This window comes from Podarcis muralis, chromosome 10, assembly GCF_964188315.1.
Source record: "Podarcis muralis chromosome 10, rPodMur119.hap1.1, whole genome shotgun sequence".
Taxonomy (NCBI): Eukaryota; Metazoa; Chordata; class Lepidosauria; order Squamata; family Lacertidae; genus Podarcis; species Podarcis muralis.
In genome coordinates, this window is record NC_135664.1 from 72,734,046 (window position 1) to 72,750,137 (window position 16,092).

Sequence of the window (16,092 nt, forward strand, 5' to 3'; positions counted from 1 at the left end):
ATGGAGTGAGATGAACCGGTGGTTTGACTTGACCTAGGCAAGCTTGACATCGCTTTCTCTATGTTCTGCTGATAGACAGGAGGACCCGTCGGAATCAAATAGTAGACCGGTGGCTTCCTGTCCTTGTTGTAAGCAAAGGAAGGCCAGCTCCATCTTTGTATTCAAGTCATTATCATTCCGAAACGCAAACGTGCAAAAATTAATTATATTCAGGCAGTGCTTTTTTTCCTATAAAAAATGTTTAGGGGTACTCTCCTTTTGACTCAAGAAAACCACCATTTTATAGTCCAAATTGGGAAAAATAAATACTGTAAATGGACAAAAGTACAAAGATTCACAAAAGGTTTAGGGGTATGCATACCCCCCCAGGGGAAAAAAACTGTATTCAGGAAATGTCACTTGCAAAAACGTGAGTATTGGTCTGGATTGCATACCCCAAAAAAAGTTTATATTGGTAGAAATTTGCACTAAAATGATGCTGAGTTTTCATGAGGATGTTTTATATATGTTTCTTTAAAAAAAATGCAAATGGATGTGGAACTCCTCTGAAGTTTGGGGGAAGTGAAACTGTCTGATTGGAATCCCCTGATCTGCATTCTGTTCAACCCCCAGTCATGATGCTTTCTCCTGTTCCAGGAAACCTGCTTGCGGCTGCCTCGCCTGCCCTGCCCTGCAGTCCTGCATGTGAGAACTGCTTCTCCCGGGTCGCCTGGCTGCAAAATATGCCTCCTTTGACATGCGGAGTCCTTTTCCTCGCCATTGACATGTCCTTCCGGCTCATCACAGGTGAGTCCAGGAACCGGGAAGGGCAGAGAGGTGCCGCTGCAGGCAGGCAGGCAGTCTGTGTTCTGGCCCCAGGGGTAACCTGAGAAATGAGGTCCAGGTCAGGTCCAGAATCCTAAGGTTCCGCTGGGAGTCAGTCCGACAGGGCCAAGGCAGGACACGAGGCAGGAAACCAGGCTAGGTCAGGCACAGGATCTCAGGCAGGTTCTAGCAAACAGCAACATTGCTCCCACAACTTGGGGCGGGGTCCGACAACCTTTATCTTTGTCAGGGTAACGGCTGGGCCTGATCCCCCGGCGACTCACCTCCCTGTCTCACCTGAAGGTGAGCACTCCTCCTGTGAGTACTCAGGTCTCTCCTTTTCTCAGACCTCAGTCTCTGCAGCTCGGGAGGCGTCGGTGGGTTACTAGACCCAGAGGCCGCCTCAGCCTCTCCTGACCCAGCTGGTAGTGGAACAGCTGTAAGTGATGGCCCAGCTGGAGGCAACGAGGTCATCCCCGCATCTGGAGCCAGGGCAGGCTCAGGCCCCTGACTCGGCCCAGTTGGTGCTTGCTGCAGGGGAACCTGTACAGACTGGGACTCTTCAGGATCAAGCCCCAGACTGGGTTCAGATGATGCCTGAGGCAAAGGATGCGGTGTGGACTGAGACACCTCTGGTTCCGAGTCCGAGCCCGAGTCCCAGGCCATCACAGTCTGGCCTCGGAGGTGCCATGGAAGAAAGGTGACCTTCTTGGGATCCAGGTGGTCTTTTTGGCATAGAACCCTTGAGCTGCGTAAGAGGCTTTCGAGGCCAAAAGCAGCTCTTTGGATTGGGTCCAGAAACGGATTGGCAGCCAGTGGAGTCGGACCAGAACTTTCAGGGGTTGGAGTGACGGAAAATGGCGGGGACCGCCCCCCCCTCTTCTTGCACCTTCCCTAGAAGTTCAGGACAGTATAGATTAAGAACAGTGGTTTGCAGAAGGGCACAGTTCAGAGGCTGCAGTGGGGAGAAGCTGGGAAATATTGGAGGAGGAACAGCAGGAAGAATAATAATCAGGGGAGAGAAAGCTGTCAGACTCAGTGTCTCTAGAAAGCATTCCTGATCCCCCTTCTCCCAGGACCAGGCGTGCCGTGAGAGTAGGAGAACAGAAAGCTCAGAGGCAGAAAGCACAGATCAGCCAGCACAGGGGTGACGTAGAGTGGGGACGACGTAGAGGGGTGGGACTTTACTCAGAGCAATGGTCATTATCTAACAGAGACTACATTCCTTCGTATCTGTGAATATTGAATAAACTACAGTGGTACCTTGGTTCTCAGACTTAATCCATTCCGGAAGTCCATTCCAAAACCAAAGCGTTCCAAAACCAAGATGCGTTTTCCCATAGAAAGTAATGCAAAATGGATCAATCCATTCCATACTTTTAAAAACAACCCCTAAAACAGCAATTTAACATGAATTTTACTAATGAGACCATTATTGTAGGTGACAAAATTAAAATTATTATTATTATTTACCTGCACTGATGATAGTCATTGTTTGGATGAGGGGCTTTTATCCTTTTCTGCAGTCAATCAATCAATCAATCAATCAATCAGTAGCTGAAGTGGGTTCCACACAGTCACAAAAACAAAAAGCCTCAAAACCAAAAACTCAAAATAAATAGCAAAAACAAAAGCGCCATACTTAACCCATTCTGGAAGTCTGTTTGACTTCTTAACTGTTTGAAAACCAAGGTGCAGCTTCTGATTGGTGCCGGGGCCTCGGAAACAATAGCCGACAGGTGCATCGGACGTTCGGCTTCCGGAAAACGTTCGAAAATGTTCGAACACTTACTTCTGGGCTTTTGGTGTTTGGGAACCAAGGCGTTTGAGACCCAAGGTACCGCTGTACTTGGTAAGAACTCTTCTTGTTATCTGCTTCTTGGCATCTCGCCGTAGGAGGGATAGGATTCCTTGAAGCCTGACAAGAACATGCTTTCTTTATCCTCTTAGCAATCCATCTGCCACACGGGGCATCCACCATAGCTTCCAAACAGTCTCCGGGGGCAGCCCCACACGCAACACATTGCAGGAGTCTAGCCTTGTGGTTACCAGATAGGGACACCGCTCCAGACCCAGGCAGGCAGCCTTCCTACATCTTGAAATAAATGGAGAAAATAACACGCTGCTACTGTTAGGGGAAAATCTAGGTGCGAGGCTGCTCAGCCACCCAGCTGGTCGGGCAGAGCCCGCGGGTCCCTCCGGAATAAAGGAAGGAGTGCAGCCACCAACCGGAGCAAACGGCTATAGACCAAAGTTTATTGCACAACAGGTTCAAAGAGGAATTGAACCCCGAGGATGGGGTGACAAGGACTTTTAAAAGTTTCTATCTTACCCCAGCATGCAGTTCGTGGAGCATCATCACTACATCACTGCTACATCATTGCTACGTCAGGAAAGGGGAGGGTTATACATGATTAACATAGGAGGAATGTGTCAGGGCAAAAGGTCCGTACAGTTAAAGCTCTGGTTTTCCCAGTAGTGATGTATGGAAGTGAGAGCTGGAGCATAAAGAAGGCTGATCGCTGAAGAATTGATGCTTTTGAATTCTGGTGCTGGAGGAGACTCTTGAGAGTCCCATGGACTGCAAGAAGATCAAACCTCTCCGTTCTGAAGGAAATCAGCCCTGAGTGCTCACTGGAAGGACAGATCCTGAAGCTGAGGCTCCAAGACTTTGGCCACCTCATGAGAAGAGAAGACTCCCTGGAAAAGACCCTGATGTTGGGAAAGATGGAAGGCACAAGGAGAAGGGGATGACAGAGGACGAGATGGTTGGACAGTGTTCTTGAAGAGACCAAGATGAGTTTGGCCAAACTGCGGGAGGCAATGGAAGACAAGAGTGGCTGGCGTGCTCTGGTCCAGGGGGTCACGGAGAGTCGGACACGACTAAACAACAACAACAACAACAACAACAGGCAAATACAGGCTATGTATTGGGAAGTACATTCTAAGCACCTACTGCAAAAGAACAATAAAACTTTGGTTTGCATAGTCTGGCACCTGGGCAAGTCTGGAGAGGAGCTTTTGCCCAGCGATTGACACCTATGAGTACCTTCCTGTGAGTACATGACCTCCCGCTTGAGGGATTATGGCAGGACCGAGTGGTTTCCAAGTCCTTGGCCAATGAAACAAATTGGCAGTGGAATGAAGGAAACTAGCAAAGGAATTGATTTTATGTGATTTTTAAAGCTAGGTAACTTCCCTGTTACCTAGTTAAGGGACGTGGGTGGCGCTGTGGGTAAGTTACCTGTTAAGGGACGCGGGTGGCGCTGTGGGTAAAACCTCAGTGCCTAGGACTTGCCGATCGCATGGTTAGCGGTTTGAATCCCCACGGCGGGGTGAGCTCCTGTCGTTCGGTCCCAGCTCCTGCCCACCTAGCAGTTCGAAAGCAAACTTAAGTGCAAGTAGATAAATAGGTACCGCTTTGTAGCGGGAAGGTAAACTGCGTTTCCGTGTGCTGCTCTGGTGCCGGTTCGCCAGAGCAGCGTCGTTACGCTGGCTATGTGACCCGGAAGTGTCTGCGGACAGCGCTGGCTCCCGGCCTCTAGAGTGAGATGAGCGCACAACCCTAGAGTCTGTCAAGACTGGCCCGTACGGGCAGGGGTACCTTTACCTTTACCTAACTTCCCTGTTGGAGCAGGAACCGGCAAGCCACTCCAGTATCCCTGCCAAGAAAACTCCAACATCAAAAAAACTAAGATCATGGCCACTGGTCCTATCACCTCCTGGAAAATAGAAGCGGAAGAAATGGAGGCAGTGAGAGATTTTACTTTCTTGGGCTGCAGATGGAGTCGGACACAACTAAACGACTAAACAACAACAACTTCCCGGAGCTGTCAAGTTGAAAGGATACCTTTATGCATAATATTTGTAACATTTAACAACTTTAAAAATGTGGGCCCCCCCCCCCCGTAATTTCCGTAACACTACCTAAAAGCAGGGCTGTTGGGAACAAGACCATTAAGTCTGGAGTCTGAAACGATCTAACTCTACCACTGGATACCAGATGGATTTTGTTCGGGGGTGAAACTTGTTAATGAGTCCAGAAATCTTAGTGGACGCAGGAAGGAAGAGCTTCTGGCTCAAGCTGCTTTGGATAAGGGGTTTAAAGCACGCTACGAATTTACAAGGCTCCCCCAGTCCGCCTCAGGTTCTCCCAGCTGCCAGACCTTTCCATTTGTGTTGCAAAACAGAAAGCTTTGGACAAGAACCAGCAGCACATCGGCTAATAATAAGCTGATCCATGGCCATTAGATGTAGCTTTGTGGACAATGTAAAAAGTTCATTATCCTGGGAGAACTGTTACCCTATTGCTATGTTTGGAACGCCTATCATTGCATTTGCAGGATACTGACTGGGCAAAGGCGTTTTGCCTCCATCTCAGTGATCTTTGATAGTGACTCACCACTAATGAATGTTAAAATGATGTTGGATTGAAAATAAGTGGTATTGGTAATAAGATTAATAAGAATATGCAAATAGGGATTGATAATGGATAAAAATACATAGGTATAATAGGTTAAGATATTGAGTAAAGATAAATGAAAGAGGGTAAGGATTTGTTGAAATGATTTTTTAAACGGGAATACAAAAAGGGGAGGTGTGAGGAGGTCAAGGAAATAAGGAAATGAGCTTAAAGATATCGAAAATTGGATTTATCTTTAATTTTTTTCTTCTTTCTTCTTTCTAGTTATTAGTATTTTCTTTGTATTTTGTATCTTTTTCATTCTTCTCTTCTATGTGTGTTTTTTTAGTTTGCTAATTTTTGTTTTAATTTTTTCTATTCTGTAAACTTATGTTTTCTGTAAACTTTATTCTGTAAACTTATGTTTTTTGTAAAACTTTAATAAATATTTCTTTAAAAAAAGAAGAAGATAGTGACTCACCACTCCTATATTCCTGTTCATGGAACATTTATTTGATTCCTATTATTTGTGACTCCATGCACATATTATATGTCTTCTGTTTACGAATTTTGAAGCAATAGTAAAGGTAAAGGGACCCCTGACCATTAGGTCCAGTCGCGGACGACTCTGGGGTTGTGGCTCTCATCTCGCTTTATTGGCCGAGGGAGCCGGCGCACAGCTTCTGAGTCATGTGGCCAGCATAAGTCGCTTCTGGCTTTATGATAGATAAAATAAGGATATGTACAATTTTACAACATGCAGAAAACAATCTATGTAAAGAAATCAGGGAGGGGAGCTGAGTCCTTGGTGGGGGTGAGAGGGAGGATTGTGGAGGGGGGAATAATGTAATTGATTAAGAGGATTGATAAATTGCTATGTTGAAATTGGTTAATAAAAATATTTTTAAAAAGAAAAAAAAAGATTAAGACAAGATAAAGAAGGGGGGGACATACAAAACAAGAATTTGCATTATTATACAACCGTTCATTGAATTTCTAAATAAAAGACTTCTAATTCTTATCATTGTACTTGTATTGTTATTTACGTTTCACACACAGCCTTCTATTACCCTGATTTATTTCCGTGTACTCCAACAAATTCACCATTTGCACATTGCATTTTACAAGGATCAGTTGAATTCCACAAGGAGATTGTTATGTGGACAATATGTTTGTAGGTAATCTTTGTTGCAGGAATTTATGTATAGGTTGGGGGGGTGTTGCCCCTCCAGCAGATATCATGCACATGCAGCCCACTACCCAAATCAGCACCATCACTTTTGTGACTTTTGTGATTTGTCCCCACAAAACACTTCATCGCAGTTTCTTCCTATCTATTCAAAGGGCCTCTGCTGCACAATACCAAATGTAAGAATTCACTGATAAATGTCTCTATGTACTGGCTCACTGCGATAACTTTAGAAATTCATATAGACATGTGAGCTCAGCTGCTCAGCAGCCCCTCTGCCTGAGTGATGATCCCTGGCATCCTGATACCTGAGTGCCAGACAGGTAGCCATTCCAGAAATAACAAACCCAGATGAAGACAAAAGGTTGTGATTAACTTGGCTGGGAAACAGGGAAATGTAAATATCTCTTTTGTTACACTTGATGGGTGTTTGGTGGAGGGCAAGGGGAACCATGGGGCAGGGTCCAGGATGCTCAGATTACGGCCACCAGACCTCCCCTTTCATGATGTAACTATGATGTATGAGTGATGTAGTTTGAGGGGTGTAACATGGGTGTCAGGGGTTCAGGGAGAGAGGCGCAGATGAGGGAGGAGACTGAGAGCGAGGGGGAAGGATCCCAGGGCGACGAGGAAGAAGATGACAATGAGTCGAGGGGTTCCATGAGTCTCTCCAGTGAATCGGAGGATTCCCAAAAGGGAGCGCCCCTGGTCAGGCCAAGGGGAGCCACAGGGGGGAGTAGTCAGGAGCAGGGCAGCAGCAGGGGAACCCCCAGTGGGAGTTGGAGATCGGGACCGGCTTCTCCGCCAGAACGGAGTGAAGGGGGTGGAGTTCCCAGTGTGTCAGACGGAGCAGAGCAGGAAGCAGAGAGGGGAAGGAGATCGGGGCAAGACGTCCTGCCAGAAGGGGCGGAGAGTAGTACCGAGAGCAGTGTAACTGTCAAAAGGAAGGTCAGAAGCAGCGTACGCGTGCCAAGTTCAAATGTGGAGGCGCGCGGAAGTGAGGAGAGCCCGGAGGAGGAGCCTGGTCCCAAAGCACGGAGGAGGGGGGAGCAGGCGTCAGAGGATTCAGCCTCTGGGGAATCCCGGAGGGAGGGAACCCAGGGGGGCAGAAAGACCCTGCGGAAAAGGAAGGAGAGGAAGAGGTGGTCCAGCGCAAGCCTCTTAAACTGGTGTAGAGGCGGGACTGATTCAGAAGGGACTTCAGCGGTCTAAGCCTAACAGACGTGGGGTCACGCGCCTCGGATGTGGAGCTAACAATGTTCTTCAATAAAAGCTTTTGTACATAAGCTGGACTTGGCGTTGGTCTCTTGTGAGCTGGGACCTTGGGTGGCCCTGACAATGGGGATTAGCAGTTATAAAAGTTTGGGTTCTCTTTTGTTCAGGGCTTCCATCTTGTTCCACCTGGTGGCAGGTGGGAGTCCTGTCGCGACAATCTTCGATAAAGACCAAGCCTACTGGCTGCTGTTTTGCTCTGGTATTCCTGTCTGGTGTCCTTGTTTATTGTCCAAGGGAGCCCTCAGATTTCTCCGTTAACACCCTTGAATATTTTCCATCCTTTGTATTACTTTCTGGTTCGGGAGCCCTTTCACTTTCTCCATCATCTTTGCCAGTTCGAAGTATTCAGTCGTAAGAGTCTGTCATTCTATTATCGTGGTTGGTGTTAGATTTTCGTTTCTGTGAAATTCTTAGTGGTGTCTGACCTGTCCCTTTTTCCTCTGGGATTGCCAGCGGTTGCTGACCAGTGCAGCGGTGGAAGCAACATCTTCACCGAAATCCCGGAGAACAGCCCCTACGGCACCTTGGTCTGCCGGTTAATGGTGTCCGGCGATCCTGAGGGCGATGCCGTCCAGCTGACCTTGGGCGGGATCGATGCCGATTGGTTCTACTTGGATGGAAAGGCTGTGCGGCTGAATGTCTCCGAGGAAAAGGTGTTGGACCGAGAGGTGAGTGTTGCTCCCGTCCAGTGCCGGATTTACGTATAAGCTAAGACACAGGTGGCGTTGTGGGTTAAACCACAGAGCCTAGGGCTTGCCAATCAGAAGGTTGGCGGTTCGAATCCCCCCAAGAGAGTAGGGTCCTAAGCTACAGCTTGCTTAAAGGTAAAGGTAAAGGGACCCCTGACCATTAGGTCCAGTCGTGACCGACTCTGGGGTTGCGGTGCTCATCTCGCTTTACTGGCTTCCGGGTCAAGTGGCCAGCATGACTAAGCCGCTTCTGGCGAACCAGAGCAGCGCACCGAAACGCAGTTTACCTTCCCGCCGGTGCGGTACCTACTTATCTACTTGCACTTTGTGCTTTCAAACTGGTAGGTTGGCAGGAGCTGGGACCGAGCAATGGGAGCTCACCCCATCGTGGGGATTCGAACCGCCGACCTTCTGATCAGCAAGTCCTATGCTCTGTGGTTTTACCCAGAGCACCATAGAAAGGAGCAAACCAGTGATATTTTAGGGAGCAGGGTAGCAGGCGGGGCCCATGACTTACATCAGGCATAGGCAACCTTTGACCCTCCAGATGTTTTGGAGTACAGTTTCCATCATCCCTGACCACTGTTCCTGTTAGCTTCTGATCGGCAAGCCCTAGGCTCTGTGGTTTAGACCACAGCGCCACCTGCGTCCCTACTGAGATCCATTGTTACTTCTGGCCCTGTTCTCCAATCTTTAAGGCCGTCCTAAATCCCGATTCTGTCTTCTGCGGCATTAGCTACCCCTCCCAGTTTGGTACCACTTGCAAATGTGATGAGCATCTTCTCAATTCCTTTTATCCAAGCCATTTATAAAATTGTTGTACGACACCAGGCCTAGGAGAGAGCCCTGCAGCGCCCCTCTTATCCTCTCCCCAACCCCAGAATGATGAGGAACCACCGGTGAGAATAATAATAATAATAATAATAATAATAATAATAATAATAATAATAATAATTTATTTATACCCCGCCCATCTGGCTGAGTTTCCTCAGCCACTCTGGACTGCTTCCAACCAAATATTAAAAACAATACAGCGTCAGACATTATAGCTTCCCTAAACAGTTGTCTTTAAAAGTAAAATGGTTGTTTATTGCCTTGACATCTGCTGGGAGGGGCGTTCCACAGGGCAGGCGCCACTAATAATAATGATTAAAAAAATATCAATTCTGCATTTGCAAAGTTGACGAAAGAGATGCATAAATGATGTCAGGGTGAAGGGTGACGCTCTCCATTTTTTCCTCTCTCTTCCAGGCATTGGAAACTCCTGTTCTGATGGTCTCCTTCACCTGCGCAGAAGACGGCTTCTCGCCGGTAAAAAACAATGCATTATATTATCTCTGCCCAAATGTGCTTTAGACATTCCTACGTCCTGGGCAGGATCTTCAAAGTTCCCATTTCAAGCTCAGTTTCCTTTGGCACCGCCTGCCCAGTCTCCTGCTTAGCATGGCTCTGGCTGCTGCTTACAAAGTGCTTTACGGCCCTGGTTTTGCTGACAACGCGCACACCAGCCTTGTGAGGCAGGCCACAAATGTTTCCAAGGGGAATTCGAGCAAGGAGAGACTTGCCATTTGTCGTCCTGGAGGGCTGCCGTGTGGGGGGGGGGGCACAAACATAAAAAAGGGTGGGGCCACGAATGCAAATTTTACCTTCATTTGGCCAGGCCATTTTCTACACAAACTCGCACCTGCACCCGGTTGAAGGCTGAGTCCTGTCCCCGATACAAACCTCCCTCTCAAACTATTGTTGTCACCATCCTTATTACTATTATTATTAATATCTCCTGCTGTGAGAGCCTAGGGCTCCAGAAAACAATGCGATTAAAATCTGAGGGTGATGGAGATACATTTACACCCTGCTTGTGGTTAACGCTTAGCTGGAATGAAATATTCAATGCAGCAATAGAGAAATTAAAATAATAATTTATTTGTCAGACAAATAAATGATAGGCACAGTGGTATATGGTTACCAAAAGCTCTGCCCACTCCAGCCCTGATGGCCAGCACTTATATTCCCTCAGCCCAGCCCCCTTGCTCCTCCTTTGGCTGCCTCTGTCCAATCAGCCTGGTTGAAATTCCTATTGGCTGTTTGCTAGAACCAATCATAAAAGATACACCCACTTCCTATTACCTTTTATGGGAGACAAAGAGCTATATTTCCTTCTATCCATAAATGGCAGACAAGTAGCCATATATCTTACATTTGCCTCGACAAGGCACCTTAATTACCAGATCACCTTTTGCCCCTGTTGCCCCTGCATTCCAAAACAAATGGCTAAAACAGATGGCTCATGGTATTAAATTCTATCTAAACAGAGACCTTGGGTTCACATTCTCACACACCATCAATAAAATAAGAATCTAACATAAGAATCTAACATTTCTTACTTTCTAAATCCTTTGCATAATTACATTAAGCCAACAAATCTCATACATAACATAGATAGCTTTTTAGAAGAAAAGGCCTTTGCAAAGTAAAAAAGGAACTCAGTAAAAACAACTTCAAAAGAAGCCTCTTCAGTTTACAACCCCCTTTCCCAGCCAGCTGCTTTTCCCATTAGCTCTTCCCAAAATTTATTGCCCTTTTTAACTCTCTCAGTATACCTTAAACCTTAGGAAAATATGGCTAGAGTCTAATGGGAGGCACATGGTATTATTTTCTGTTAAACAATAAATCTTACTATTTACCAACTCTTAATTAGTGTTTTTGCAGCTTGATTGTATTCTGTAATATGTAGGGTCAGTGTAACATTTGCTCCCAGCCTGTAATTCCCTTTTACAACTTTGAGAAACTTGTCTCCTGCTACTGCTATAAATCAGGGGGGCCCTTGTTCAGGAGAGCAGGAAGATAAACAACTGCCAAAGTACTTAGCCAGCTGCTTTCTGCCTGGCATGAAACATACAAACATTTGCAAATATATCTTTAAGCTCATTTTAAAATACAGGCCTTGATCAGATGCCTCATTGTTAGGAGACGCATGTTCCACTCACAGAACTACAGTTCCCAGCATTCCCTGGGAAGAAGGGTTGGGTGTTAAGCCTCTCTGGGGCCTGTAGTCCTGGGAGGGTCACCTCAGCAAACTACAGTTCCCGAGATTCCTTTGGGGGAAGCCTTTGTATCCTCAGCAAACTACAGTTCCCGAGATTCTTTTGGGGAAGCCGTGACTGCCCAAAGTAGTGTTGTAGAGCTTTAAATGCATGGTGCGGATCCAGACAGTCGTCTCCTGTAGCTCTGGCGCCCTGTGACACTTCTCCCATGGGAGCCTTGCTGTAAAGTGGAGCACAAAATCGTAAATCGAGATCCAGGATCATCGGGGGACCCGCTGTTGCGTTGCTCTCAGTGATCCCCATCTCCGAACTCCAGGGCGCAGTCCTCTCCCCGCCCCCATTCCTCCCAGCAAAGGGAACTATAGTTTTCTGAGGCAGGCGGCGCTCGAGGGAAGCCCCTCACAACACCCTCTTCTTCCCTGGCAGGCTGAGTACAGGATCATTGTCCAGGTGATGAATGAGAACGACAACAAGCCGCGGTTCCAGGAGGACACCATTTTGACGCAGAACATCAGCGAGGTGAGTGCCTGGTGCCCGGCTGGGACTGGAGGGCCCAGGAAGACCCCGGGCTCTTCTCCAGAACAGGGGACTCGAGAGGAGAAATACCAAGCTTAAGGAAATACTTTAAGGTCCATGAATAACCATAGTTTAGAGGTCCCGGGCCCTAAGGAAGTGAGATTATCCCCCACCAGGGCCAGGGCCTTCTCAGTGATGGCTCCGACCTGGTGGAATGCTCTGTCCCATGAGACCAGGGCCCTGCAGGATTTAACCTCCTTCCGCTGGGCCTGTAAGACAGAGCTATTCCACCTGGCTTTCAACTTGAACTTAGCCTGATCTTTTATTCCCCTTCCTTCCCTCCCCCTCCGCTTTTTATGAAGATTACCCGTTCTGGGATCCCACAGCTAATTCTCCCCTGGTCTCCTCGCTGGCCCAAAGAGGACTAATTTAGCCAGCTATCCCTGGGGATCATCTAATGTTTACTAGATAGATTTCCCCCCTAAAGTAATTTTTGAATTCTGAATTTATCGTTATTCACGTTTTATACTCTATTTTATGCTGTTTTTTGTTGCATCAATTAAGTGTTTTAAATTTGTTGTTAGCTGCCCTGAGCCCGGTTATCTGAACCGGGAGGGGCAGGGTATAAATAAATTATTATTATTATTATTATTATCTTCCTCCAAGAATAAGATTCGGTTCTCTGCACACCTCTAGCCATTTTATCTTCCCAACAGCTCTGCAAGGCAGGTTAAACTGAGCGATATTAGTGACTGGTCTGAAAGAGCTTCACCCCACTCAATATTTTGAGGCAGGGGGCTGAGACCCTTCACCCAATATTGAGGGGGGCATCATCCCCATCACGCCTGGGCAAGCACAGGTGTGCCAGGTGAAGGTGAGCGGCTTAGAGGGTGATTTCCGCCCTCCGTGGCCCCCGCCGTGATTTCCAGAGTATCCTGGCAGGCATGGCCCGACCGTGGGGGTGGGGCAGAGCTTTGTGCTTGTGATATCATCAATGTGCAACAGCCGCTGCCCCCCCACATGTTGGGTGCAACTTGGCGCGCCGGCCTGAGGTCACCCAGTAAATCTTTGATACATAGCTGTCAACCGTCCCTTATTTGGCGGGAAAGTCCTTTATCCCAGCGCCGTGTCCCGCTGCTGTCCCTTATTGATGATGTCCCTTAAATTTCCCAGGTTTCAAAGGAAGCAGCTCCTCTCCCTCCCTCCCTGCCGGCCAGGGAGGAGGGAGGCTCCAACTGTGTTGCTTGGCTGCGTTGCTCACCCAATAAGGAGTCGGAGAACGACTGGGGGGTGGAGCTTGCATGCCTTGTGCTGATCAAGTCGGCCGTGTTGCCTGGGGACTCGCCTTTGCTCAGCGCTTCCCAGCGGAGAGGTGACGGTGGTTTCCCTTGCTGCATCCCCTTTGCCGGGTTGCTGCGCTGTGGGAACCACCGCTTGAGGCTTCGTTTGGCTACTGGCTGGGCTTTCTGTCTTTGGCTCAGAGGGGCTCAGAAGTTGAACATACCTGTGCTTCGAAAATCCCTTATTTTGGCTGCTGATCCCTTATTTTCGAGGCTGCTGGTCCCTTATTTTCAAATCTATAAATTGACAGCTATGCTTTGATAGCGGCGTGAGGAATTGATCTCAGGTCTCCTTGGTTCTCAGTGCACGACTTAACTGCTAAACCGAGGTGGAAAAGGCTAGCCCTGAGAAACCCGATATTGTGCCGAAAAAGAGTGTTTACTGTTCCCGGCGGGCAGATGAGACGCCACTGGTGCCCCTGCATTTGAGGGACGAGGTTCTCTAGCCAGCCACGTTGCCTGGGTACCGTATTTTTCACTCCATAAGATGCACTTTCCCCCTCCTAAAAAGTAAGGGGAAGTGTCTGTGTGTCTTATGGAGTGAATGTGCGGTTGATCGCTGGCTCTTGTCCAGGCCTCCATTGTTGAATGTTCTGCAGACGGAGGCCGTTTGCTTCCCCAGCGACATGGGACTGGCTGTGGTTAGATTATCTGTCTGGAAACTGTAGAAATGGCTCCCTTTCCTTTTCTAAAGAAGCTGCAGAACTGTGAGTTGAACCCCATAAAAACAGGATTTTTTCCCTTCGCAAAGTAAGCTCAACAACTTTGAGCTGATTCTCAAAAAAGGGCCTTTTCCCCTTTGCAAAAGCAGCTGCACAACTGTGAGCGGATCCTCAAAAAATGGGGCTTTCCCCCTTTCCTCCACTAAAAACTAGGTGCGTCTTATGGTCAGGTGCACCTTATGGAGCGAAAAATACGGTATGTTATATCCGCATATCCCAGGAAGGATGAGAGAGTCGGTAAGGAGGACTCTCACTAGGCCTGACTTCCTGCCTAACCCTGCTCTCCCCCCCCTCTCGTCCCCAGTTGGCTGCCCCCCACTCCGTGATCTTCAGCACCCAGGCGGAGGACGCTGATGGCGACACCCTCATGTACGTGATCGACGGCACGTCGGTGAGTCCTCTCCCCAAGGCCACCGGGAGGAGGAAGATGAAGTTTTAGTTGGGGCTGGGGATTACTTTAATTTTAGTATAAATGTTCTGTATGTTCGGCAATAGGGGCAGTACAGGATTCCTTTTGGTGTACCGACCTCCCCACTGCACCAAAGACCAGGTGTGCAGCCTGTGGGTCATTTTGGACTCACAGCTGTCCATGAAGGCGCAGGTCAATTCTGTGTCCAGGGCAGCTGTCTGCCAGCTCCATCTGGTACGCAGGCTAAGACCCTATCTGCCTGCGGACTGTCTCAACAGAGTGGTGCATGCTCTGGTTATCTCCCGCTTGGACTATTGCAATGCGCTCTACGTGGGGCTACCTTTGAAGGTGACCCGGAAACTACAACTAATCCAGAATGCGGCAGCTAGACTGGTGACTGGGAGCGGCCGCCGAGACCATATAATACCGGTCTTGAAAGACCTACATTGGCTCCCAGTATGTTTCCGAGCACAATTCAAAGTGTTGGTGCTGACCTTTAAAACCCTAAACGGCCTCAAAGGCCCAGTATATCTGAAGGAGCGTCTCCTCCCCCATCATTCTACCCAGACACTGAGGTCCAGCGCCGAGGGCCTTCTGGCGGTTCCCTCACTGCGAGAAGTGAGGTTACAGGGAACTAGGCAGAGGGCCTTCTCGGTGGTGGCACCCACCCTGTGGAACGCCCTCCCATTAGGTGTCAAGGAAATAAACAACTATCTGACTTTTAGAAGACATGTGAAGGCAGCCCTGCTTAGGGAAGTTTTTAATGTCTGATGTTTTATTGTATTTTTAATATTTTGTTAGAAGCCACCCAGAGTGGCTGGGGAAACCCAGCCAGATGGGCAGGATATAAATAAATTACTACTACTACTACTACTACTACAACAACTATTATAGGCAGCTGGAATTTTTGCAACCCCACAACTTGCGCCAGGATTACTTTCCGGGGGCAAAACTGCACTCGGGGCAAACCCCTGGAAATGCCTCTATATCACTATTCCTATCTTGGCTGTGGGAATCACAGAACTATAGACTTGGAAGGGACCCTGGTGGTCATCTAGTCCAACCCCCAGGCCAGGTCCTGCAAACCCGGGCATGGAGAGAACTTTTTAAACCCTACCACCTTCCTCAGGGAAGGTTGCGTGAGATCTCCCTGGGTCAGTGCAGGATCTTGGGCAGTCCCTTCTGACTGCTCCCCTCTCTGTTTATGCGTCCATTTCACCACCAACCATGCAGAGCGCAACCGTATCAGCAAAAACATTGCGGGTCTCCTTCTGTCTGCTCTGGCGCCACCTGCTGTTCAGCTCCTGACCTCCCATCCTACCAGCACCAAACTGGTCGCCAGCAGCGGAAAGCAAAACAAAGGCGTTGGCACCATTTTGTGCTGGAGCCTTGGCTGAGTTGGCCGGTGCCTGGCCCTTGCTTGGCCAGAACCGTACGGCCACAGTGCGCTTGCCCATCCCTTGCTGACCCCCTTTGTTCCATGGCAACGCCGGCGTGGGCGTGGGATTAGCCGGGGGGGGAACCAGGACACCTAGACCTGGCCGTGGGCGTAGATTACGGCCAAAACCTCTGCGGGTGGAGGAAATGGATTTGCGGGGCAAGGGGTGAGCGGGTGGGAGAAGCGCCTTTGGGAGAGGGGACCCTGAGGGATGCTGGGCTTGCCAGCCTCTGTGGGCATTTGCTGTGCCAGCTGTGTGGCTAC

General features: G+C 48.5%; 1 protein-coding gene across 1 annotated transcript in view; it reads left to right on the forward strand.

The window, feature by feature from the left end:
• Nucleotides 1-638: 638 nt before the first annotated feature.
• LOC114604841 (cadherin-related family member 5-like) overlaps nucleotides 639-16,092 on the forward strand; it is a 51,495-nt gene continuing 36,041 nt past the window's right edge. Inside the window, exons 1-5 of the mRNA XM_077935401.1 lie at nucleotides 639-786; nucleotides 8,124-8,338; nucleotides 9,611-9,670; nucleotides 11,830-11,922; nucleotides 14,286-14,372. Of these exons, the coding sequence (XP_077791527.1) occupies nucleotides 723-786; nucleotides 8,124-8,338; nucleotides 9,611-9,670; nucleotides 11,830-11,922; nucleotides 14,286-14,372 (519 nt within the window). The 5' untranslated portion in view covers nucleotides 639-722. The remainder of the gene's footprint in view (nucleotides 787-8,123; nucleotides 8,339-9,610; nucleotides 9,671-11,829; nucleotides 11,923-14,285; nucleotides 14,373-16,092) is intronic.